Consider the following 25,810-nt stretch of genomic DNA (forward strand, 5'->3'; position numbering starts at 1 on the left):
ACTTAAGAAACCAAAGGGATGAGGGCTGCAAAGTGTGTGTGTGGAGTCGAATTGGTAGGTTGAGTGGCCAGGGAAGGGCACACTGAGTTGTATCTGGGGAAGAGCTGAACGCAGGAGGGAGTGAGCTGTGTGGCTAAGCCTCGCAGACAGAGCAAGCAGCAGCTGCACAGGCCTTGAGGCTGGAGCGAGCCTGGTGCGTTGACCTTCTCATTAGCTCACAGGGTTCCTGTCACAAATGAAGAGGTCAGTGTGGGAGGGACTGCATGAGCAAACAGAGCAGTGGGAGAGCAAAGAGGAAATGGGAGAGCCATATCAAATCCTTATCAAATCAAATAGACAAGATAAATGCTTCTAGATGTACAGGCTATCTCTGTAACTGCTAATGGTGGCAGCCTCTGGGCAGGACTGGGTGACTGGGGTCAAAGGAAGTCCTATATCTTGTCTTTTCACTGGACTTCCTCTTTCATTTGAAATTTTCACCATGTTTCTTTCCTATTCCTGACACATGCCAGAAGCTTCTACAGTCCCTCAAAGCCCCTATGCATGCACTAGGCTCCTGTTTACAGCACCCCTCCTCATGGGCAGCCATTTCAGAAGAGCCCTCCCTAGGGCCATTTTCCCTCAATACAAGAATCATCTCTGCTCTTTTGAACATACTTCAGATAAGTTTGTTACACAACCATCTGAGTGGTCTTGTCCGAAACACCAATTTGGCCACAACATGGTACTCTAGCTGGTCACACTGTGTCAGGAGTTCCCTGTTGACAAGTTTGCGGTGGATGATATTTTGTACTGTTATTGTGTGGCAATTCCTTTGGGGACATCAAGAAAGAACATTTCTTAACTTGGCCTACTTAAGTGACTTCCAATTGTCACCATAATCAACATGATTAAGAGGAAGCCTAGAAAATAGGGAGAAATTACACATTGTACAGAAGACTGCTTATTAGATGATATTAAGAATGTATTACCTTTTAGATACAATTTTATGATTATGTTTAAAATAAACCTGTATCTTGAAGAGATACATATACTTACTTATTTCTGGATAAAATATGATCTCCAGTATTTGCTTTAAAATTACCTAGAGGGGTAATTCCTTGGTGGTCTAGTGGTTAGGACTCAGTGCTTTCACTGCCGAGGGCTCAGGTTCAATCCCTGGTTGGGGAACTAAGATCCCACAAGCCACGTGGTGTGGCCAAATAAATAAATAAGTAAAAATAAAATAAAATAACCTAGAGGGAGAGGGGTGTTCACTTGTTGATAACTGTTGAAGCTAGGTGATGGGTACATAGGAGTTTTTATTATACTATTTTCATGTGGTTCAAAACATAAGTTTTTAAAAATTATACAGATAATAAAGGAGAACATACAGATAAATTTTAGCACATACAGGAACTTGAGGTCATTTTGTATAATCACTCACTCTATTGTCTGGTAAAGAAGAGGTGGTCAAAGTTTATTAAAAGAAAAATTAAAAAAAAAAAGAAAAAAAAAAATTTAAAAAGAGAAAAAAGAAAAAAAAAAAAAACACCCTGAATTCAGTCTCTCTTACTGGTCAAAGTACTAATTCCGCCCCAGCTTCTGGCCCCATCATCCAGCTCTTTTACACATACACAGCCTTACACTCTTCCAACGAGTATTTATTATTAGTTAAGTCATGATTCAGGACCCCAGCGTGGGCATCACTATGTACCCAGGTCCCCCTTCACCACCCTGGGGAGAAGGACGGAGGACAGAGGTGGGGTGGAGCCAGTTCAGATCTTCCCAGGAAACGTGCCTTCTGCCCGGCGGTCGTCCCAGGCTGACACCTGTGGAAAGACAGCCAGTGTTACTCCCTTCCTCCGCAGGGAAACCAGATGGGTAAACTTCTCTGTCTTCCCCACTTTGCCTACCTGTTCAGTCAACAAGTAACCCCAGGACCTGCTGCGTGCCAGTACTGGCAACTGTTCCAGGAGCCGGGGAACCAGCAGTGACCCAGAAGGACAAGAATCACTGTCCTGAATGAGCTGACATGAACTGACCCACTGAGGGGACAAGGGGTGGGGCGGGGGGTGGGGTGGCGGTGGAGGAATAATAACAGGCAGACTCACTGCAGAGCTGTCTGTGGGGAGATGTGTGTAAACACCTTCAAAAGTGTGACCAGGCCCTGCTTCAGGAACCCCAGAGTCAACCCTCAACGATGTCTGTCAGAACAGAAGAAAGAAGGAATACTGGGCAGCTGTGAAAAAAAAATGAGGCTGTCTATGCTCCAGCAGGAATGCATCTCTAACGATCAAATGCACAATCAAGTGCAAAAAGGTCCAAACCGGCTACAGAGTGTGATCCTACTATTGCTCACAGATGTATGCATACATATACAAAACGATGGACAGGCCCATATCGAACGGTCAACACTCCCCCGAGGTAACACTCTGCAACTTGTGGACCCTCCTACAGGCAGTCAGAGCACATTTATTTTTATATACACACACACATTCACATTTACATGCTATACATCAGAGGCAATGGATAAATGCATGGATAAGGAAGACAATCTGAATCCCTGCTCCATCGCTTCCTAGCTGTAATTTCCTCAGGCAAATTACTCAACCTTTCAGGGCCTCAGTTTCCAATTTTGTAAAATGAGGATACTGATAATAGTACCTATTTTTTTTTTTTTTTTTTAGCATGTTTGCCCTTATATGATATAAAGCACTTACAAAGTAGCCGGCCCATAGCAAGTGCCTCTTTTATTTACACACATACACCACACATCACAAATACTCTTTACTTAAATTGGGCCATACTATACAGATTTTTTTCCCCCATACTATACAGACTGTCCTGCAACTTGCTTTTTCCATGAGTCTTAGAGCTCTTTCTGTATTCTATCACAGAGATCAAGATGAATATACCATCATATATAACTTGTTTCTGAATGTTCCCCAGTACAAACAACTCTGCAATGGATGTCCTTGTACACAAACATTTTTATAGGATGTGTAGATGTGAAACTGCCACATCTAGAGTATGATTTTTTTCATTTTGAAAGATCCTGTCTCAGGATTGACCTTAACAGTGATTGGACCTGGGCTTCCCTGGTGGCACAGTGGTTAAGAACCCGCCTGCCAATGCAGGGGATACGGGTTCGAGCCCTGGTCCGGGAAGATCCCACATGCCGCGGAGCAGCTAAGCCCGTGTGCCACAACTACTGAGCCTGTGCTCTGGAGTGCGCGAGCCACAACTACCGAAGCCTGCGCACCTAAAGCCCGTGCTCCACAACAAGAGAAGCCACTGCAATGAGAAGCCCGCGCACCGCAACGAAGAGTAGCCCCTGCTTGCCGCAACTAGAGAAAGCCCGCACACAGCAACAAAGACCCGATGCAACCAAAAATAAATAATAAATAAATTAATTAATTAAAAAAAAGTGATTGGACCAATCTATAGAACCACCAACACTTAGTACTATCTTCCACTCCCCATCCCTTTTAAATTAAAGGATCAGGCTGGCCTGATCCTTTGGCAAATTAGTCTTTGTCCAATAATCCCACTTCATGGAAAGGGAACTAAGGAAACCATTCAAATAGAAGGCAAAACATTTCCTGCAATGGAATTGTACACTGCAGTATCATTTAAAATAGTGAAAAAAGACTGAGTCCAGCTAAAGGGGAAGGGACTATTTTTTAACTATTAAAGACAATGGCTACCCAATAATTAAGCAGGTTGTACTGACATAAAAATAGGTAAACAATGCAAGTCAAAAAGCCAAGGATAAACAGTATCTACAGTATGATCCATATCTATATTTAAAAAGTATATAGGGACTTCCCTGGTGGCGCAGTGGTTAAGAATCCGCCTGCCAATGCAGGGGACACGGGTTCGAGCCCTGGTCCGGGAAGATCCCACATGCCGCAGAGCAACTAAGCCCATGCGCCACAACTACTGAGCCTGCGCTCTAGAGCCCGTAAGCCACAACTACTGAGCCTGCGTGCCTACAGCCCATGCTACGCAACAAGGGAAGCCACCGCAATGAGAAGCCCGTGCATCACAACAAAGAGTAGCCCCCGCTCGCTGCAACTAGAGAAAGCCCACGCGCAGCAACGAAGACCCAACGCAGCCAAAGAGAAATAAATAAAATAAAATAAATAAAATTTAAAAAAGTATATAAACATACACCAACACCTACTCACACATTAGCACACAGAAAAGGAAGTGGAAGATTTATACCAACTTTCTAAGGGAAGTTAACTTTGGACTCAGAAGTGGGTGACTTAGGAGTTTTTCACTTTTTACATTATAAAAGTCTCTCACTTTGAAGGTTTACTGTATTTTTTATGAAGAAACTAAAGATTTTTTAAAATGGGAAATAAAAGGGAGTTCCTTGGTGGCCTAGGGGTTAGGACTCAGGGCTTTCACTGCTGTGGCCCGGGTTCAATCCCTGGTCAGGGAACTGAGATCCTGAAAGCCTCGTGATGTGGGGGGGTGGGGGGGGGGGAAGAAAGAAAAAGAAAAGAAAAGATGATTGGAAAAAATGTTTTAAATGCTCATATAGGAAAAGTGCTGGACTCCCAGCCCCACTCCTCCCCAAATACACATACTGGGATTAGAGACTAATTTTTAAAAATACACAGGAAACACCTGGAAGATGTTACAGTATTATCAGCCAGGTCAGGAGGATGAGAAACAATTTTTTGCCCCTTCCTCTATTTCTTAAGTTTCTGTGAAGTGGTTATGTTGCTTATAAAAAAACAAAAACGAACAATAGCAATAATAAAACACTTATTTTTACTTCACCAAGTTTCTGGAATAAAGAAGCCAGGGCTGCTGGGTATAAAGGGTGTGTTCACATCCAGCCCTCAGAAGGCAGAGAGAGCAGGCACCTGAGGGGAGGAACCACAGCATCTAACGCTCCCCAGGTAAGGGCAGGCCCAGGTCCCGGAGGCTGGGGTGTGGGGCAGCACCGGGCCTGGAAGCATGTTTCCTAGCACCCTGTCCAGCACTCACCTAATGCAGGCCCTGAGGCTGGAGGGCGGATATTACGGGATCACGATGTCATGGTACCCAAGATCACGCAGGGACAAGGAGAAATCCTGGGAGGGGAAGAGGGTACTCAGACACTTGAGAGAGTGTGGCCACAGAGCTGGGAGGCAAACCAAGCAAGCTGAGGAAGAGTGCATTAAGGCAATCTGTTCTCAAGAAACAAGCCCCAAAGATGTACATCAAAATTAGAACACAATCTCCATCAAAGGGGACCAGTTAAATGAAAGCATTTGTAAGTTAAGGACTTCCCTGGCGGTCCAGTGGTTGAGACTCCGCACTTCCACTGCAGGGGGCGCAGGTTTGATCCCTAGTAGGGGAACTAAGATCTCACATGCTGTGCAGCACAGCCAAAAAATTTTAAAAAAGAAAAGAAAAAAACAAAAACAAATGAGGTAGATCTATACGCACTGTCATAAAACAGAACAAATGAGGTAGATCTATACGCACACATTGATAAGTCACAGAACAGACGATATAGTATGACCCACGCATACACAGAAAGTTCCACAGGCTTATGTATGATAAATGTATACAGAGAAAAATGAATCAGTTAACAGTAGTTACCTCAGGGGAGGGGGACTGGGGAGCTAAAGTGGACGTCTACTTTTCATTTTACTGTACTGCTCAGTACTGTACTGTACTGTTTTATTTTTTAAAATAAGCACTATTAGTTTTGTAATAATATCATATTTTGATTTTAAGATATATGATTTTTTTCATTTTAACATCTGTGAAAATAGCATGCTTGTTACATCCGTTTCCAGCATTAAAAAAAAAAAAAAAGATTTAAACATCTCTCAGTGTTTCTTGTAGTCGATGGGGTCTTTGACTTGATGAAATAAAGTAATATTTTATTTAAAAAAAGAGGGTATGGCAGAATATTAAATAGTAACAACGGGTCTGGTCAGATCAGGCCTAAAAGGACTGCCTTATCGCATCCCTGTATTTTAGAGATGCATGCTGAAGTAGGTAGGGGTGAAATGACATGTCTGGGATTTGCTTCAGGATACTTCAGCAAAGGAAAGAGGAAAAAAAAAAGGAGGAAATGTGGAGAAATCTTGAAACTATTCAGTTTGGGTGATGGGTATATTTGGGGGGTCACTGAATTATTCTCTCTACTTTTATGTATATTTGGAAATGCTCATATGAAAAAAGGACAGGATTCCAAAAGATGGTGAGCTCCACAGGGACAGGGCATTTACTTGTAGAGTGTCTGGGTGAGATAGATCTGGTTGCCTTGGCTGAGAGCCTGGCTGGTTGAGAGTACTGGCGAAAGGAGGAAAGGGAGGTGATTCTATGAAGAAGAAAAGGCCACATCCACGGCCAGTGTGATGCCTTGTCCTCCCTTTGCCTCTCACAGATGAGCTCCCATGAAGTCACCACACGCCCCTCTGCTAGGACCCCACCCCCACCCCAGCACCCCAAGGGCCCCAGGAGGAGGCACATACCCAGGATATGGGGCAGAGGGACTTGTACACACGCCGGTACCATTCACACACGGAGACGTCACCCTCTTTAGCAGTCATTGCCTTCTCACAGCGGTGGAAATCTGTGAAGAACGGGGATCAGGGTCAGCCCAGACCAAGGGCTGGAACACATTTTTGATCGAAATTCACAGAAATCGTTTTTACTTCACAACCAGTTACACAAATCCCCCCTACCCCCAAGTTCACAAAGAAAGCATACCCTTACAAGTGTAGTACTCAAAAGGGCTAGACACACCTCACTAAGCTGATTTTGCAACCCCTAAAGAATGACTGTTCTACTTGAAAATTCTGGGGTCAGGAACGATAAGGCGACCTGAGAGGTGTGTGTGGGGATTATGGAAGTCCAGAACCAGGGCAGGGGAAGGGGACGAGGGTCTTGATGCTAAGATGCTGGCATCCTGGAGAGGAAGACAGGAGGGGGATAATCTGGTTTTTAATAGTAGGAAATTAATTCAAAAATTACTCCAAGTATTACACTCCTGGGCACACTCCCTAGAGAGAAAAGCATTCACATGGACATCAAATTACACTTATAAGAATGTTTATAGCAGCAGCATTCATAAGAGCCCCAAACTGGAAACCATGCAAGTGTCCATGAATAAAATGTGGAAAACTGTACAGCAATAAAAATGAGCAAAACACATGCCACAGCACGGATGAATCTTCAAAACTGTTGAATGAAGACATCCAAACCTAAGACAACACATACAGTATTTATAAAGATCACAAAGAGGCAAACCTCACAGCGGTGATAAAACCACAGTGTGACTGCCCTAAGTCTGTGGGGTTACATCTCTCCTGGGGAGAGTAGAGTGTTGTTTTCAAGACAGGGTGTGCAGTAGGCATGGGAGCCCAGAGGGCTGGCAGTATCTAGTTTTCTATCCAGATTATAGTTACATGGGGGATGCACTTTAGAATTATTCATTTAGCTGTACATTATGTTTTATGTACTTCCTGTATGTATGTTACATTCCATAAATACACACACACATCTTGGGGGAAAAAAAAATCACTGTGGGAACCAAAGTTTGTGACCCTGGGCCAGATCTTAAGCACAGGTGGTGATGAGGGGCACAGGCCCTGCGAGGTCAGATGATCAGAATAAAAGAGAAGAGGCCTGGGATGCACAGGTCCCCTATGAGGAGCCAAGAGGCAAGCGACTTGAGGTGTGGGACCAGGGGAAAGTCAACACTGCAGCCCGCGCCCCCCACCCCCCCAAGTCCTGCTCACCCAGGTAGTTCTGCCAGCAGTTCCTCGTCTGGTTCTGGTTGGGGAAGCGGCTGTCAAAAGGAGCAGTCTGGTAGTTCTTGATTTTGGTCTTGATGTCCTCTGCCATAGTGCTGACTCCTGGAGGCAGAGAATGGGTGCTGGCAGGGGTTCTGGGGCTGGCAAGGGGCTGTCAGTCCACCCAGGCCCGGTGAGCAACAAGCCAACGCCCCTCCCTCTCAGTACACACAGAGGTGAAGGCAGGGCAAGAACACCTTAAGGGTGGAAGTCATAGCAGGGTGTCTGGGGGAGTCAACTCCTTGGTAAAATCAGGCTTTATTTGTCCCAACATAACACCAGCTGACATTCACTGAGTGCTTACTATAAGCAAGGAAGCTTTATTCCTACAGTCACTCTAAAAGGCAGAAACTATTACTATCACTGCTTCACAGACAAGAGACAGGGTGTTTAAGCGACTTCCCAAGGTCATTCAGCACACATGTGGTGGAGCTGCACTCTATCACTAACTTAACCTACACTGCAGAGGTTCTTAATGTCTACTGGTGCCATGAACTCCTCAGGGGTCTAATGAACCCTTTCTCAGAATATGTTTAAATGCATTTAAAGGGGACTTCCCTGGTGGTCCAGTGGTTAAGAATCCGCCTTCTGGGGCTTCCCTGGTGGCGCAGTGGTTGGGAATCTGCCTGCCAATGCAGGGGACACAGGTTCGAGCCCTGGTCTGGGAGGATCCCACATGCCGCGGAGCGGCTGGGCCGGTGAGCCACAACTACTGAGCCTGCGCGTCTGGAGCCTGTGCTCCGCAACAAGAGAGGCCGCGATAGTGAGAGGCCCGCGCACCGCGATGAAGAGTGGCCCCCGCTTGCCACAACTAGAGAAAGCCCTTGCACAGAAACGAAGACCCAACACAGCCAAAAATAAATAAATAAATTAAAAAAAAAAAAAAAGAATCGGCCTTCCAATGCAGGGGACGGGGGTTCGGTCCCTGGTCGGGGAACTAAGATCCCACCTGCCCCGGGAGCAACTAAGCCAGCACGCCACAACTAGAGAGAAACCTGCGCGCCTCAACAAAGATCCCGCCTGCCGCAACTAAGACCCGACGCAGCCAAAAAGAAAATAAACAAATAAAAATTTAAGAATGCATTTAAAAATTGCATAGGATCACAAAGAAAACCAGTTACTTGTAGCTGAGGTTTTATTAACTACCACAATTTCAAAATAGTCATGCCTGAAAATGGTATGTTGTGAAATCTGCAACCATAATGGTCTGTCAGATGACCTATGATTTTGATTGCTGACAAAGTAACAGATGATGCCAATACTACTAGGGCTATTGCCTCCATTCCTAACTGAAGGAAATGCTACATTTCAATTAGAAACTAGCAAAAGTACAGATGTAAATTTCCCCCCATTCAAGTACTAGCACCCCTTGAACTCTACAGATTCTGTGGACCCAGGGTTAAAAACCTGTGCTATAATCTCTCTTATGAGGTGACACACTGTTTTCATCAGGGAATCCGAGAGAAACTGCCTCTATTCCAGATTATTCGAGGAGTCGTGGGGTTACACAGAAGTAAGCAGACCAGTAATAAATTCAAGCGACCCAGGGTAGCGGTAAGGATCTGGGGCACCGGAGGAGACTCTTTCCGGGAGCGGGGTGATGTGAACACCAGCCTCTGGGACACAGACGCGGTCGGAAGAGTTGTTTTGGAAGCGATCTCCACCCGCTTTCGGGAGTGAGGGTGGACTGCGGATGACGCTGCAGCCCCTCCAACGTCCAAGGGAGAGGAGGGGCCAGACACCAGGAAGCCAGGCTGCGGCCTAGGCAAGCTTTGGGGGTCGGGGGTCGGGGGTCGTGGGGGGAGGGACGTCTGCGCCCTGGTGACTAAGAGCACTGCAGTCCTGGTCGCTAGCTAAACTGCATAATATCTGATCCTCAGTTGCCTGCCAGTCAAAAAGGGATAATCGCAGGCCCTATCTCATAGGGTTGGAGGGAGGATTACATGAAGCAATATAAATCGCTTGTAATGTTCCTGGCATCGAAGAACTAAATAATCGTCAGCTACGATTACTAACTTAACAGGACCCCAGGGCTCCTGGAGGTCGACCGCCGCCGGCCGGAAACTTTACCTCGTTCTCCGGGAAGCAAGGGTCGGGCTCCACAGTTCCCCAGGCTGGGGTTCCAGGGCCCCCGAGCCCCCTACACTCACCTAAAGACGCTCCTGAAGCCCCTGGAAGCTCAATGTGACCCTCAGCAATGACTCGTGTCGGACCGGAAGCGGAACGAAGACCGGCCGGAAGCGGGACGAGGCAGCGCACTGGGGAGTCTTCCGCACGGCTAGAGCGCTGTCCCTGGAGCGGTTCAGGCCACGCCCATGCGAGCGAACTCCAACCTTCCTATTGGGCTGAATGCCTGTTCATCCTCAATCCCAGCCCAATCGTAAGCTTGCGTGCCACTTGGAACCGCACGGAGCTATCGCTGTGCCAAGCTGTGGGTGCAGCACGGTCACCTCTCTGTCATTACCACGAGAAAGGAGTCTGGGTCTTGGGGCTGGCTGGAGAGTGGGCCTGGGAAAAATATCCTAGCGGAAATGCTCTTATTCGTGCAAGAATTATCTATTGAATGCTTACCCAGACAAAGTCCTTGCAAATGACCTACACGGTTTGGCCCCCTTTTATACTCTTACCTCCTTCTCTTAACTGCTGCGGTTCCAGCCACACTGGCCTCCTTAGCAGTTCCTTAAACGTGCAGGCTGGCTTCCCCCTAAGGGCCTTTGCACTTGCTGTCCCCTTGGCCTGGAATGCTCTTCTTGCAGTTCGCTCCCTCCATCGTGTCCTGCAAGTCTTTGTTAAAATGTCACCTTAACAATGAGTTTTTCTCAGTCCAAATATTTAAAATTGCTATCTTGTCAGTTTCTTCCCTACTTTATTTCTCCAAAGCACTTATCGTCTGACATACTGTATCCTTCCTTTTATTGTTTATCATTTTTTGTCTCCCTCAATATATGATAGAAGCATCATAAAGGAGCAAGTTTTGTCTCTTATTCACCATTGTATCTCTAGCACTTAAAACAGTTTCTGGCACATAGTATAGGTACTCTATAAATATTTGTGGAATGAGTGAATTTCTTGTGTGAATAAAGGGGGCTTCCAGGGACTGGAAGAGGAAGCTATGAAAGAGAACTGCTTTTGCCCCTCCCCTCAGCCTGGCCTCCAAAGCTTCTCACATACTGTGCTGGGTGCAGTGTCCAGGCCTAACTGGGTTGGGGGCCTCTTATGCATTGTGTTCATCAGCGTTGTAATTATTTGTGGAACTGCCTGTTTACATGCCTGCATTCACCCCCTTCAATGAGATCTTCCCAGAGCCCAAACCCCTTCCCTGCTTAATCCCCTCCCTGGCTCCCCTGTGCCCTCAGGACAAAGTCCAGGCCCCTTACCATGGCCCACATGGGCAGTTCCAACTGGAGCTTTGTGAACTGAGCCATGGTCCCCTCTCCAGCCACGTTGAGATTTTAGTTCATCGAACAGTGCTGTGAGATCTACCTCCAGGCCTTCGATTACTCTATTTCTTCTGACTGGGACATTCTTTGCCTACCTGACTTTTCAAATCAGCTATTCTCTTCTCCAGGAAATTTTCCCTGACCACCCCCCTGCCCGCACCTCAGACTAGGGCAGATCCTTCTTTTTGGTTCCCCTCTACCCCCTAGAGTTTCCCCAGCCCAGCCCTGACCACTCTGGGCTGTCCCTGGCTGGTGATGGGTCTGTCTTCCCACTGACTGTGAGCTTCCTATGGGCAAGGTCCAGGGTTGTCTTGATCACTGCTGAGTTCCCAGCATGGCCCATAACGGGACCACTCAGTAGACTCTCTTTAGAGGCTCAGTAGTTCCTAGAACAGGGTAGACTCTCCTTGGGGTCTGAGTTCTATGGCCCCCAGCTTGGAGTGGAGAAACAGAGTAGGTGGTTTTGGGGTGTAAGCACTAGGTCTAATTCCTTCATGGTTCCTAGCACTGGGAAGTCACACAGTAAGCCCTTTTTGGAGTGAGTCCTCTCTTCAAGGTGGGGACAGTAAATAAACTCGAAAGTTAGTGATTGGGTCTGATTCTTGTGCAAGTCCCAGTACAGGGCAGGCACACAGTAGGCAGGCCCAGTGGGGACTGTCTGATTCCTCTGCGTGTCCCATGACACAGTGAGCACACGGTAGGTCCCCCTGTGTGTTTTGGGATCACACGGGTCTGTGGAGGCGATGTGGGTGTGCTAGTGCACACAGGCCCCCTAGCAGACATAGTGTCAGTGGGAAGGATGCAAACAGCACGCACAACGATGCTTGACCGTGTATTTTTATTGAGTCGTTGCTCCCTGTCCGCTCTCCACGCAGTCGGGATAGACTAGGGCAGGCACGCGGCCCCCGAAGCGGTACGTGTACTTGCGCCCCCCGCTCTTGCGCACGATGTCGCGGCGGTAGTAGTAGCGCAGACCTCGGCTCAGCTTCTCGTAATTCATGCCGGGCTTCCTCTTGCGCTCGCCCCACAACCGCGCCACCTAGGGCGGAGGCCGGGCTTAGTCTGAGGGGGCGGGAGAGGTGGGGAGTGGGAGGGGCTTGACAATGGATGGGTGGGGCGGGGTCGGGGTTCTGGTCTGTCAGCATGGGGGTTAGGCCCGGCGGAGCGGGGCGGAGTTGAGGGCGAGGCTGAGGGCGGGGCCTAGCACTAGGCGAAGTGCTGGCGGGGCTAAACTGAACACAGGGAGACCCGGGCGGGACTAAGCGGGTCTGGGAGGCTGCCCCACCTCTTTGGGGTCGCAGAGTTGGAACTCGCGGCTATTGCCCGTCCAGCGGATGCAGCTGCTACGCGCCCCGTCGTGGAGTAGCTCCAGGAGGAACTGCCACAGCTGAATGGGACCTGCGGGGTGGAGGCAAGTGAACACTCAGGTTTCCTGGCCCCAGATCATGTCACTTCGATGACCCAGGAATCCGGATCCCCTCCTCCTCGGGGACCGAGTCCGGATTCCTCCATCTAAGGGACCTAAGAGTTGGCCTTGGGGACCCAGGCATCGGGGCCCCCATCTTGGAGATTTAGGAGTTTGGCTGCCCCATCTTGGAGACCCAGGTATCCATATCCTCATCTCTTTCCTCTTGCCTAACGCAGGAGCCTAGGTCCTGGTTCCTTGCTCCCGGGAAGACTACCCGTGTCTTAGTCTTCTCCTCCCTGGGGACCCAAGAGGAGGGCCACCTCCCCCTGCTCTCTCGAGCCCCGCCAGTTTCCCGGTCCCGCCCCCTTTGGCGCCTAGGCCCCGCCTCACTAGACTCCGGCTTCGCTCCCTTGGGACAAAGTGTCTCGGACCTCACCTCGGTGGTTAGCTTTGGGGTAACAAGCCAAGGTTACGCGGTCCGACTGCTGGCTCGGTTCGGAGGAAGTAGTGAGATCTGAAGTCTGGTACTCCTTCGAAGAGGTGGTGCAGTCCGTATGCAGCCCCGAGTCCCAGGAGATGGTATAGTCCGATCCCGCAGGCCCGCCCCACGAACTGGTAGAGTCGGCGGGCGGCTCCCCGCCGAGGCGCTTGCCCCAGTAGGTGGCGCCGTCCGGGCCAACAGAATAGTCCCAGCTGGTGGAGCTGGCGGCGACCCGGGCGCCCGACCACGAGTTGGCACTTCCCGCGGAGGTGGCGCAGTTCTGGGCGGCTGCCCCTTTAGAGCCAGCCCAGAGGGCGGGACCCAGGGCCTGGGAGACGCGGCTCCAAGGGACCGAGCCGGTGCACGGCAGGTCTGTCCAGTCTCCCGACCACGGAAGAGCCTGAGGGGCGGGTTCTGTGAGGACGAACGGACCCCAAGTTTGAGGAGCCCAGGTGTCCCGATCCCTGGCCCCCTCAGGGGTTCTAGGGGTCGAAGCTCTCAGCCCTCGCGCCTGGGGCCCCACGCTCCAGGATCTCGGTCATGCCACCTTAAGGACACAGGCGTCCCCCGTCCTATCCCCGTTCCCCCTCAAAGATCGGGGAGTCTAAACCTCTAGTCACAGTGGAGGACCCCAGTCCCCTCCTCCCCCCGACTCTCCGCACACACTCACCCGCCCCCCATGGAGCTTCTGGGTACGGTAATGCGGAGCCCCAGTCCGGCTGTGGGAGCCCTGCGAGGGATAGGACGTAGCAGAGCTTAGGGAATGGTGTGCACAATGGCTAGAGACTCCCCTCAGCCACTCAACCCAGTGGTCCTTATTTGTCAGGGACCGAGAGTTATTACCCCCGGCCCCTACTCACTCAGACCTGGGACTCAGGAGGCTCTCTGGGCCCCTCCTCCTCCTTCTCCTTCAGCCTCTGGAGTTCAAGCCCACACCCCTCTCCCGGCTCAACCCCAGGAGTCCAGGCACGCCCCCTTCCTCCCTTAGACTTAGAAGCCCAGCCTCTCACCTTCTTCCCCAGCGCTCAGGGGTCCCAGCCCACAGACACTTTTCCAACATGTCTCCGCTGTCAGCGTGTCCCCTTGGAGTGCCAGTTCGGGGAAATAGAAGTCGAGTTCAGCTCCTTCTGCAGGCAGGAAGGTTAGAGCCCCGTCAGGGTCAGTGGAAGCGCCCACCTGAGCACCCTCCCCACACACATTGTCTCAGCCCCAGCAGCCTACCCGGCCCTGACAGCCTGCTCCCCAGGGGCACTTCCTGTGGTGATGCTTCATCCCAGTTCCACAAATCCATGGCTGCTCGCGGTGAATGTTCTGGGTCAGAAAAAAAAAAAAGGGCACAGGGTGAGCTGGTGACACTTAGGGACCCTGGAGTCTGAGCCCCATCCCTTGCTTCACTCAGAGGAGTCCAGGCCTCTGCTCCCTCCTTCCCCAGGACCCTGGATTGTTGGCCTCCAGTGTCCTTTTCTCTCAGACCAGGAGTTAAGGGCCCCCAGACACCCAGACCCAGGAATCCAGGCCCCCAGACACCCAGACTTCCAGTCCCCAGTTCACAGCTCACCTCTGGCAGGTCCCTCTGCCCTCAGCCGGGGGTCTCAGCCCCATTTCATACCATGCACCCCCTCCCCCCGGGGGCCTGGGCAGGGGGGAATTTTCCAAGACGTCAGAGCTGGGGGTCGCAGCGGGGGTCGAGTTGCAGGGGCTGAGGCGGGGCCGAGCTGTGTCACCCCCGCCCCACTCCCCTCTGCCCCCAGAGATGGCCGTCTGCCTCCACGGTAGCTTTGGCTGTCCTCCCGCAGGGGTGGCTTGGACTTGAACAGGAGCTTGGGAAACAGCGGGCTGGGCGAGACCGGGGTGAGGAGGGGTGTTTCCGGGGTGACTGGGGCGGGGTGGGGGGCTTGGGGACTTGATCCTGTGACATGGGAGGTGGTGGGGGAGGAGAGCCTGGGGTCAGCTGGGCTGCACCAGGCTTATCTGCAACAGGAAGGGGGATTTCCGGCCAGACCCCCAGCGGGCAGACGTCACAATCCACAGGGGGCCTGTGGGGGTAGATTGACCTGGGATCCTCCACCAGGCCCACTTCTCCCCTTCTGAGGGCTTTGAGGGGAAGTCCTGGGGCTGCTTCCGAGGACAGTAAGAACACAGTATAAACAATAGCAACAGTGATAATAATAGCTAACATTTATTGGGGGCTCATTACATGCCACCGGCTGTGCCCTGGGCCTTTGTTTAATCCTCTTACCAGGTAGGTACTAGTCTTATCCCGATTTTATGAAAGGGGAAATTGAGGAGGAATTCCTCCCACTTTTCTTCATCTCCGGAACCCATGCCCTTCACTGCTGTAACACTTCAGGACAAATGGGAAAATTTGAATATGAACTGAATATGAGATATAGAATTAGTCATTTTCTTAGATGTGATAATGGTATTATGATATGAAAGCTATCTCTATAAGGAACACTGAGATATTTAGGGGTGAAGTATTGTGTCTGTAACTTGTTTCCAATGCTTCAGCAAAAAAACAAACCGTGTATACTTGCAACATGTACATACACATGTGCAATATTTGGGACACAGTTATGCCAAAAAATTATTTGTTGTCTTAAGTTCAAATTTAACTAGGTGCCCTGTATTTTTATTTCCTAAATCTGGCAACCCTAAACCCTGGTAGCTTGGCTTCAGAGCCTGCGCTTGTACCCATCCTGCAATATTGATAAGTAAATATTTAACCATTAAAAATAACCTCTTTAATATGGGCCATTTCCAATATTCACCCAGTTCAATCACTAACCACTTGCCATTCTGGGGGTGGGAGGAGTGGGGGGTGTGGGCACTGCCCTTCTTTGTTACACGAGGGAAGGTGGGCCTCGACAGGAAGAGCAACTTACTAGGTCACACAGTGGGTGGTTGTGGGGCTCCTGGGATTGGACCCAGCGCTGGTTGAACCACAGAGCCCTCAGGCATCACCGGTCCTTCCATCCATCTAACCCAGGGGTCTGAAAGGAGTCTCCACCAGCTGTGCCCCACCAGGCCTGGAGCCTCCTCTCACTGAAGCTGGCCTCTTTCCTGTCTGTATGTATCTGTCTCCCCATGTCTCTCTGCCCTGGGTTGATGTCCCTGGCCCTGGGTCTCTGTTGTACCAGGCCTGACTGCAGTAACTTTTTTTTTTTTTTTTTTTTGGCCACACCTCACAGCTTGTGGGATCATAGTTCTCTGACCAGGGATTGAACCTGCGCCCTCAGCGGTGAAAGCGAGGAGTCCTAACCACTGGACCCCAGGGAATTCCCCCAAGTCTCTTCTGATGTCTCAGTCCCTCCCCATCTGTCTTTAAGTGTTCTTATCTCTCTCCCTATCTCCTTATCTGTTTCCATCTCTTTCCCTCCCTGGGTTTTTTCCCCATCTGCCTTCCCATTGTACTGCCTCAGACCCACAGTTCTCGTCTCTTCCTGTCTCCCTCCCCACCTCTCTGTCTCTGCTCACTACATCCCCTCCATTTTGGTCCCTCTGTCTCTCAACCCCATTGATCTTTTTCTCTCTCCCCTCAGGACTTAAATGCACACATTTAAAACCCGCCTTTCTGGAATCATTCCTCTTTCCATCTCCTCCTTTGCCTGCAGTGAATAGAAGAGGCTCAGGAGAAGGGAGGGCTAGTGATGTGGGGATGGGGTTTGAGGGTTCTGGAGCTGGGTGGTCCAGCCCAGGTGGCAGGGGGCTGAAGGGTACTTCCTGTCATTGATGGGAGGCCCTCACCCCTCTAACCAGACTGGAAAATGTGACGTCAGAGGGGGCAGTAAGGGAGGAAGACAGGAACTGAGGAAATTTGACACCTTTCCTTGGGTAACTGGCTTCCCTGAGAAGCCTTGGCATTGTTTCTCCCCTCCCTCCCAAGCCCTTTCCCAATCAGGGGTTCTGATGGCTGTGTCCCAGGGAGGCCCTCATCCCCTCCCCATGCCATCTCCCTCCTTTGCCTGGTCACTGCTCCAGCCTCCTTCCAGAACCCCAGATTCTTCTGAAGTGCAAATCTGTGATGCTAGTCCCCTGCTTGAACTTTGTCTCAACTTCTCAAGGCTGGCTGCTTTCAGGGTAAAGTCTAAGCTCCCAGTCAGGCATTCAAGTTCCTGCATGGACACTTCTTCAGACAGGCAGAGACAAGCGTGGAGCTGGGAAACAGGAGTTGGGGAGAGACTTACAGATGCAGAGAGAGAAGAGAGACTCAGAGAGATACACTTAGAGACAAGAAACAGAGGGGCACTCACAGAGAAACAGAGGAGACACAGAGAAACACTCAAAGAGATAGAGCAGAAGTTGGCTGGATTTTGGCAGAGTGAAGAAACTAGAAAACAGTCTCAGAGACCTAGAGGGTGACAACTGCAGAGACTAGGAGAGAGAACGACAGGAAGAGAATGAGACAGTCTCAGAAGTGGCCAGTGCCTTGAGGAAGCCCCTCCCTGACTCCCAGGATGGCTTCCATCCCAACCCTGATCACTCTGGGCTGTGACTGTCCGGCTACGGCCCTATCTTCTGCCACTGGACCATGAACTTGGAGGGAACAGGGCCTGTGGCTGTTTAAGTCACCATTGTGTCCCCAGCACTGTCCAGGCCCTTGATGAGAGTCTGCTGAATGGATGAAGGCCTGGAAGGCTGTGAGCTCCAGAAGGGCAGGGCCCAGAAGACCCCCTTATCTTGGTGCTGAGAACACAGGGTGGAGTCAGAAGACCACAGGTTTGAGCCTCTGCTTGGCTTCGGCCTTGCCCTAAGCCTCTACTTCCTCCTCTGTGGAACAGGCTGCACTGGACGTGCACTTAAGAGGTTTCAAGAAGATGTAAGGGGCATGCAGCAGGGACCGAAAAATGCCCATCTGCATGTTCGTCTGAGTAAACTTTCAAGGCTCCCCACTATTCCCAGAGTGGGGGATGCTAAGCCCTGTCCCCCAAAGAGTGCTTCCAAGCCTAGCCAAGGATGGAAATGAATGTAAATTTATTGAAACTGGTTTTGGGGAGGATGGGTGGGTGGATAGTTGAGGATTTTCCAAAGAATTGTGGGGAGGAGCCAGCGCCCGGCCGGGTGGGAGCGGGTGCCCGGCCACAGACCCTATCTCAGGCCCAATTTCTTCTTCTCCTTTTGCTTCTTGCGCACCACGTCCAGGTTCCGGTCCTTCCACATGCTCTTGCGCAGCTTGATGGGGCGTGAGCCCACATACTTCCCTGTGGGAGGGAGGGTTCATGATCAGGCTTGGGGTCAGGCTCAGGCCAGATGCCTGCCATGCCCACTGACCCCAGGGAAGGCTGCACCCACCATTCATCTCACGCATGGCGCGCACATAGTCGCTGGGGTCCTTAAAGCTGACGAAGCCATAGCCCTTGGTTTTGCCCGTGCGCTTGTCGCGGATCACTTTAGCCTTAAGGAAGGATGGGAAGCGGCTGAAGGCTCGTGCCAAGATGTCATCATTCACCTCATTGCCCAGATCCCCACAGAAGATTCGGAAGTCATCTGGGGTTGGGAGAGAGGAGGTCAGAGGATACAGATGTCTGGCCCAGTCTTATTTAAATGACCCCACCTTCTCTGGAAACATCACCAAGCCCTCTTCCTCTGTATGCCCAGCAGTCTCTGCCTGGGGCCCTCTTGGTCATAACAGCCAATGCCTGTATAGCATTTACCCTGTGCTAGGCTCTCTGCCGAGCACCCATGAGGTTTTAACACAACTGGCACTCTCAACAACCCTTTACACCAAGGCACAGAGAGGTCAAGTCACCCGCCCCAAGTTAATCAGGAAGCGGCAGAGCTGGGACAAGAACTCAGGCATCTGGCTCCAGAGTCCTCACTTTTAACTAACTGCCCTGCCCTGCCCCAGCCCAGGGCCAGCTCACCCATTCCCACGATGAAGCCCCTACCTTCGTCATCCCAGCCCTGGCCTGTCCTCTAAGCCCACAGCATCCTTTGGTCTCCTGAACACCTCCCCATGGACATTCCCTGGGCGCCTGACACCCACTGGCTCCCATAATGGCACCCCGGTACCACAGACTTCATCGTTCCTCAGCTCTGCTTCCTCTGCAAAGCCCACTCTAATCCCTCTTGAGTCCCTGAAACCTGAACATACTGCCTGATTCTTCTCCAAGGCCAACTTCAGCTGCCATTCCTGGACATATCCCCTGGGCTGGGCCTGAGCCTCGACCAAATGTGCTCAAGCCCAAAGAATCCCTTCCCCCATGAGCATATACTATTACCATCCCCTTGTTGGAGATGAGGAAAATGAAACTTGAAGGGCTAAGTGACTTGCCCAAGGTCACAGAACTAGGGCCTACAGCCTGCACTGGCCACATCTGGGCCGGCGCTGCCATGGCTCTGGCCTGGGGTGGGTAGACGGTCCCAGGGAAAGAGGCAGAAGTCAAGGACTAGGATGGGAGGTAGGCCCCTCTCCTTGGCTACCACTGTGGTTGCCCCATAGCTCTGGTGGTGACTGAGGACACTCTTTGAGAACAAGTTAGTTTACCCCAGGCAGAAATAATCTGACAAACTTAGAGGGTGGGACCTTCTACAAAGCAACCAGTCTGAACACTTCAAAAAACTATTATACATAAGACAAAGCAGTGGGAAGGAGACAATTCTCATTAAAAAATAATCTAGTGACACAAAACTGCATGTATCCTCGTTCAGGGGAAAAACAGCTATAATATACTTTGGAGACAACTGGGAAAATATGAATATAAACAGAATATGAGATGCCACAGAATTATTGTTAATTTTCTTAGATGTGTTAATCGTGTAATGATATGAAAGAAAATATCACTTTTCTTAGGAGATGAATACTGAAGTATTTAGGAGTGAAGTGATAACTTCATTTATAATTTACTTCAAATGACTGAGCAAAAACCAAAAAGATACAAACACATGGAGAGTTAAAGTGAATACAGCAAAGTGTTAATCGCTGAATCTAGGTGGTAGATATATAGTTGTTAACTGTGCAGTTCAGTATTTAAAATTTTTCATAAAAAGTTAGGAGACAAAAGAATGCTCTTTCACTTTTAGCAAGCCAGGCCCCTCATGAATGACACAGAGGCCGGAAGGTCCTAGGCGCCAATCGCCTCCACCAAGTTCTGTTCAGTGGCCGGGCGAGGGCCTGCGCCCGCTGTCCTGGTCTGGCTCGCCCCGAGGTGGGCTAACAACAGTGCTGCCCTGCAGAGGGGTGTGCCGTTACCTGGGTCGCCTCCGCTGGGTGGAGCAGCACAGACCCCGCACTCGAGCCCGCTTACCTGCATCCCACTCCAGCAGGCTGGGGTCCTCCCAGCTGCTCCCAGCTGCTGTGCGAATGCAGCGTTTCAATTTCTCTGGCTTTCCTTTCTTCTTGTCCTCACCTAGAGGCTCTGGGACCTGCAGAGGAAAGGGATGGGGTGCAAAGGGCTTGATGCTGGAGTCTGCTGGACCCGTCTGCCCCCTTCATGTTCTCCCACTTTCCTCTGCCCGCCCGGTCCTCCCGCCTCCATAGCTGGGGCACTGGATGTACCCCTGGGTGTCAGGTGTGTGTGTCTGCCTCCCTCTTCCCCACGTCCTCCCAACCCCTCCAATTTCCTGGGTCCCTCCTACCTCCACAGATAGAAGATGACATGTGTTTCTGCGTGAAGAAGCCCCTGGGCTCCTGTCTGCCCAACCAGCCCTTTCTGTGCCCCCACTGCTCTGCTCCCTGCCTACCTCAAGAGCCATGAGGCCAGGGGGTGGCTCAGGCCGAGGGGGCCGGGGTCTCGGACGCAGGGACAGGAGCTCAGGAATGCGCAGCGGGGGCAGTAGGCCTCGCACAACTTCCAGCGGCAGGGGCAGGGGCTCAGGCTCGGGCAGAGGCATGGCCAGGGCCAGTGGCAGGCTGGGCCCAATGACTGCAGGGCCAGCTGGGGTGCCCCCTGCCCCCACGGCCACCGCTGCGCCAGCCTCCTCCAGCCCGGCCGCTGCTGCCACCACAGCCTCCTCCTTCTCTTTCAGGCCCAACCCCAGGCCGAGGCCCAGCTCTCGGGGTGCTGCTGGCTCTTCCTGTAGGCAAAAGGAAGGCGTGAGGGGGGCCAGATCACAGGCTCAGACCTCACTCCCACCTACATCCTATACAACAGAGCAAGGGCCTGGGCGCCAGAGAGCAGGCAAGAGACACCTAGACAGGGAAAGGAGTCTCTAGTTAGAGACAAACACAGGGATAGAGAAACACAGGCAGAGAGACAGACAGACACAGGGACAAAAAAAGACACGAAGACAGAAAAACAGAGACAATCAAAGGAAAAATAGAGATACAGAGAGAGAAGTACACCTGTAACTTGTGTTTTCTCTCTATACTTTCCTTACAAAAAGAAGAAAAACAGAAAGATACGGCCACAGAAGGAAAGAAGGAAAGACAGAGACAAAGTCAGAGAGTGAGAAGGCAGAGACATGAAAAGCCACGGGAAAGGCAGACTTGGTAGACACAGCCCACCGGCCAGGATGAGGATCTCTCTGCCCACTGCACCTCTGACCCTCAGTTCCCTGTCCACACTCACCAGAGGAGGCCTCAGAGCAGCCATGGAGCCCAGAGGGGGCCCTGGGGCCCGAGCCATCGGTGGCAGCATCATAGGTGGTCCAGGGGGGCCAGGCAGAGGGGGGCCCACGAGGGCCTGGTGAGGGGGACGCAGAGCCATAGGACGAGGACCACCTGCTGTAGAAGAAAGAGCAGAATCTGTCAGGGTGTTAGTGGGGAAATCGGAGGGCTTGGGGAGGAGTTACGTGGCAGGATGGTGACCCTGGCCCCCTCACCTGCTCTCTGCAGCACGTGAGGGATGAAGGCTGGATGCAGAATAGGGGCCCTCTGGGGGGCCGCAGCTGTGGGAGAGATGGGGGTGTGTGTCAAGGGGGACTGGGGCACTTGGGGCAAGGTGTGTGCTTGTGGGTACTCTCAGAACCAAGAAATCTGGAGAAGAGCCTGGGGAGCCTTCTGGGAGATGTAGGGTTCTTTTCATTTGTTCATTCACCAAAAACTTACCACTGATGATTTCCTCTGGGCCTGGCCCTGTCCTGTGCAATGCTAGGGACACACCAAAGACCAAGGGCTCTAAGGGAGCTCCTGGTCCAGAGTAGGAGAGAGCAGACCTATCACCAGAGTGACAGCCAGAGCGATCAGGGCTGGGATGGGGGAAAGCCCAGGCAGGGTGATGGAGGCTGGGAGTGGGGAGCCCAGGAAGCAGTGGGAGCTCAGAAGACCTACGCCAGGGGGACTAGAGAAGGCTTCCTGGAGAAAGGGACCTGTGAGCTGAGACCCAAAGGATAATGAAGAGTTGGTCAGGCAAAGGGTGAGTTTGGAAATATTACTAGCAAGGAGAACATTTATAAACAAAAATTTTTCCCTTTTCAGTTCAGTGTAATCGTAATAGAGGAAGTTAGAGTTGGAGAGCGTCATAGGAGAATGGTCAAGAGGTCAGCAGGCATCCAAGCAGTCTTGTTGGCTGAACCGTGTACGTCCTCTGGAGGGCACTGGGGAGCCACAGCAGGGCTGGAAGCTGGGCAGGGGACTAGGTCAGATATGCACTTTGATCAAAACCATACTAAAGCGTAGGAGGTGTTAAACCTTCTCAGGTATCAGATAAAAAAGTGTAACGGGATTTAAGTAGCACAATTAACAAGTACGATCTAACAGAGATCATACCAGAACTTTACAGAACACATATCCTTTTCATACACGTAAGGAAATACTAACGTCACAAAAATTGTGTGTATAAAGGTCATCTCAACAACACAAAGTAAGGGTGAGTGACCTGTGGAGAGGACAGATTTTAGTTGACTTTCGTTAGCTTGACTTGGGTTTAGTTGATAGGTTTTGGAAGATTAAAGTTGGGTGACAATGAGCAGGGGAGAGAAGGGACCTCAACAAGAGCCTTGCTGGTATATCCCAGCAATGTTTGGGGCTCCTGAGGAGGAAATGGGGATCTCTCTCTGCAAGGGGCTGGGTGATGTAGGGTCTTGACTGCCAGGTGAGGAGCACAGGTGCTTGTTTGATGGTTTGTCCATCCCATCAACAGAGCATGTAATACTTACTAGCTGGCATGGACCTTATATTTTAGAGAAAGCAAAAGATGATAACCATAATAAATAAATTGTACAACTGTTCTAAAGCATGAAGTGCTATGAAGAAACACAGCAAAGGGTAAGGATTAGGAGTGACAGTAAGGGGGTTGGTTTGCAGTGATCAAGTGAAGCCTTACTAATGCCAAACTGACAAAGTACACGATCAGGTTTATGCTTTAGAAAGACGATGACATCAGGGGGATGAAATGGAGAGGGTGAAGTAGTTGAAACAAGAGTGCTTGGTGAAATGTGGGATTTCCTGGCCCCAGACCTACCTGCTCGCCGCAGGAACATGGCTTCTCGAGCCTCTGGACTGTCCAGGTGACTCCGATCACCAGGACCAAAGCCAACTGTTGGGAGGGGAGAGATGAGGATGGTTGGAGGAGAGTCCCAGGCATCCCTTTTTCACCACACTGCCGCCCTCACTCCACCACTCCTTACTTACCTGGGCCCACAAAAGGTGGGCCACCCACCATGGGAGGAACCACTGTGGCTGCAGCAGCTGCTCGGGCTTCCAGAGTTTGTTGGACCTGTTGGAGAGGAGGCTGAGGTGAGGGGCCTGATTCAGTGCCCCCAAGCTGCCCTGGCAGGCTCACCTGGGAGGCCAAGGGTTTCATTCTTTGCACTCTGTGGCTATCTATCAAACTTTAGGTCTCAGCTAAAACATCACTTTTCAGAGAGGCTTTTGGGATCACACTAGCCGAAGGTGTCCTTAGCCCCTCCCAGTTGCAACTTCTCTCATCATCCTGCTTCATCTTCGCCAAAGCACTTAGCACTACCTGAAATTATGTCTAGCGTGTCCTCCTTCTCTCCCGTGCCACCACCCTGGTCCAAGCCACCATTATCTCTTGCCTAGAGTATTATGGTAGCCTCTTCCTCAGACTCCTTGATTCTGCCCTGGCCCCCTACAGTCTGTCCTCCAAACACAGCCAGAGTGACCCTGGTGACACCTAAGTTGGATCACATCACCCCACTGCTCAAAACCCTTCAACTGCTTCCCATCTCAGAGTAAAAACCAAGGTCCTTATGATGACCAACAAGGTCCTACTAGATCTGTCTCTATCACCTCTCTGTGCTGATCTCCTCCCACCCTCTCCCTTGCTCACTGCATTCCAGCCACACTATTCTCCCTGCTGGTCCTTGAACATGTCAGGTATGCACCTACCTCATGGCCTTTGCATTGGCAGTTCTCTCTGCTGGGAATACTCTTCCCCTGGATATCTGCCTGGTTCCCTCCATCATGCCCTTTACATCTTTCCGTAAATGTCACCTCCTCAGAAAGGCCTTCCCAGATCGCGCTGATAAACCTCTGCCCTTTTTACTCTACTTGGACCTGTCTCTCAGTAGTAAAATGTAAACTCCAAAAAGGTAGTGATTGTTTTTCTGTTTTGTTCTCTGCTATATGCCTAGTGTCTAGAATAGTGCCTAGCGCAGAAAAGGCACTGGAAAATTATCTGTTGAGAGAATGAACAAGTTTCATTTACTTGTTCTCTTTTTAGTAGTCTCTCTCTTCACTACTCATATATACTTAGCTATGGAGCACTTGAATGTGACTAATGAGACTGAGGAACTATTTAACTTTAATATGAATTTTAAATAAATACAAAACATTTCCATTATTGCAGAAAGTTCTACTGGCCAACATGATCTAGAATAAAAGCTCCCAAAGGGCAGAAATATTGTTTGTCTTAGTCACTACTGTGTCCTCAGTGCCCGGCACCTGAAATATTTGTCACACTAATTAATCAACAAGCCAACATGTTAATAGCTCTCTATATACAAACACTGTGTTCAGAGGCAACGTGCTCTATTATATGCGTTAGTTCAGCCGTACCTGCTGGTATGTGTTGGTGGCGATAATTGGGCGGATCACAGGAGCTGCTGGGACTTGCATTGCTTCTACCGTGGGGACGGTGGGCACCGCAGGCACAGCAGTTGGGATTCCTGTAACCGGAGCCCCCAGAACTTCCTGCTCAAACCTGGGGGGGGGGGGCAGGACAGACACCACAGCTCAGGACATTGCACCAATTCTGGAACGCTGGGTATATCGCGACAGCGCCTTCACCCCTGCCAAGCTCTCCTTCTTACTCCCGCCCCCACAATCCCGAAAGTCCCATTTCCCCAAGATAGAGCCATATGTCGGGCCTATCGTGGCCTGGAGGGTCCAGGGCTCTGGCTATGGGACGGCTCTTATCGCGCCCTGTCGCGGGCCTTACAGGGCCATCTCCGCCTCCATCTCCTTCAAGCGTTCCTCGCCGCTCTTGCCCGGGATGCCAGCACCAGGGCCCGGGACCACAGGTCCTCCTGCACCCGGGAGTCCCGGGGCTGGCCCCGCCCCGGCCATCGCTGCTGCCGTCGCTGTCGCCGCTACTACCGCCTTAGCTCAGTCGCCTCCGCCGGTTCCGCTGTGTACTCTCTGGCTTCGTCAGGGTGGGCGCCAGCGGATGACGTCTCAGCGAAATTGACGAGCGCCGGTACATGACATAATGCGCCAACGGGGCTCGCCAACGGGGATCGAGGGCCAATGAGAACCCGCCACACCCGAAGGGCCCGCCCCAAGGAGGAATATAGGCCAATCAGAGTGCCGGAAAAACGAGTTTTACGGAAGAATCTGAGTCTA

The 25,810-nt window shown here is 51.0% G+C and overlaps 3 protein-coding genes across 7 annotated transcripts; all 3 read right to left on the reverse strand.

The window, feature by feature from the left end:
• Positions 1-1,622: 1,622 nt before the first annotated feature.
• On the reverse strand, positions 1,623-10,076 carry LOC132353068 (cytochrome c oxidase subunit 6B1). 2 transcript variants are annotated; one of them, XM_059903945.1, is made up of 5 exons: positions 9,944-10,076; positions 7,740-7,856; positions 6,471-6,571; positions 4,987-5,072; positions 1,623-1,811 (listed from the first exon to the last, which is right to left on the reverse strand). In XM_059903945.1, exons 2-4 carry the CDS (start codon positions 7,843-7,845, stop codon positions 5,019-5,021), a joined length of 261 nt encoding a protein of 86 aa, XP_059759928.1. In that variant the 5' UTR covers positions 7,846-7,856; positions 9,944-10,076; the 3' UTR covers positions 1,623-1,811; positions 4,987-5,018. The 2 variants fall into 2 exon arrangements, with proteins under 2 accessions (XP_059759928.1, XP_059759927.1); XM_059903944.1 differs by lacking the exon at positions 4,987-5,072 and having other exon boundaries at positions 9,944-10,062.
• A 1,976-nt stretch (positions 10,077-12,052) lies between these two features.
• Positions 12,053-14,413, reverse strand: ETV2 (ETS variant transcription factor 2). Of its 2 annotated transcripts, XM_059904626.1 has the most exons (6): positions 14,344-14,413; positions 14,170-14,249; positions 13,793-13,877; positions 13,078-13,536; positions 12,519-12,631; positions 12,053-12,272 (listed from the first exon to the last, which is right to left on the reverse strand). In XM_059904626.1, exons 1-6 carry the CDS (start codon positions 14,411-14,413, stop codon positions 12,072-12,074), a joined length of 1,008 nt encoding a protein of 335 aa, XP_059760609.1. In that variant the 3' UTR covers positions 12,053-12,071. The 2 variants fall into 2 exon arrangements, with proteins under 2 accessions (XP_059760609.1, XP_059760610.1); XM_059904627.1 differs by lacking the exons at positions 13,078-13,536; positions 13,793-13,877 and having other exon boundaries at positions 14,172-14,249.
• Positions 14,414-18,079: 3,666 nt separating this feature from the next.
• On the reverse strand, positions 18,080-25,644 carry RBM42 (RNA binding motif protein 42). 3 transcript variants are annotated; one of them, XM_059904912.1, is made up of 10 exons: positions 25,407-25,644; positions 25,025-25,169; positions 23,636-23,720; positions 23,466-23,540; positions 21,886-21,951; positions 21,633-21,787; positions 20,806-21,138; positions 20,370-20,487; positions 18,415-18,609; positions 18,080-18,323 (listed from the first exon to the last, which is right to left on the reverse strand). In XM_059904912.1, the coding sequence occupies exons 1-10, from the start codon at positions 25,532-25,534 to the stop codon at positions 18,211-18,213; spliced, it is 1,413 nt and encodes a 470-aa protein (XP_059760895.1). In that variant the 5' UTR covers positions 25,535-25,644; the 3' UTR covers positions 18,080-18,210. The 3 variants fall into 3 exon arrangements, with proteins under 3 accessions (XP_059760895.1, XP_059760894.1, XP_059760896.1); XM_059904911.1 differs by having other exon boundaries at positions 21,633-21,808; XM_059904913.1 differs by lacking the exon at positions 21,886-21,951 and having other exon boundaries at positions 25,407-25,643.
• Between the last annotated feature and the right edge of the window lie 166 nt (positions 25,645-25,810).

This window comes from Balaenoptera ricei, chromosome 19, assembly GCF_028023285.1.
Source record: "Balaenoptera ricei isolate mBalRic1 chromosome 19, mBalRic1.hap2, whole genome shotgun sequence".
NCBI lineage: Eukaryota > Metazoa > Chordata > Mammalia > Artiodactyla > Balaenopteridae > Balaenoptera > Balaenoptera ricei.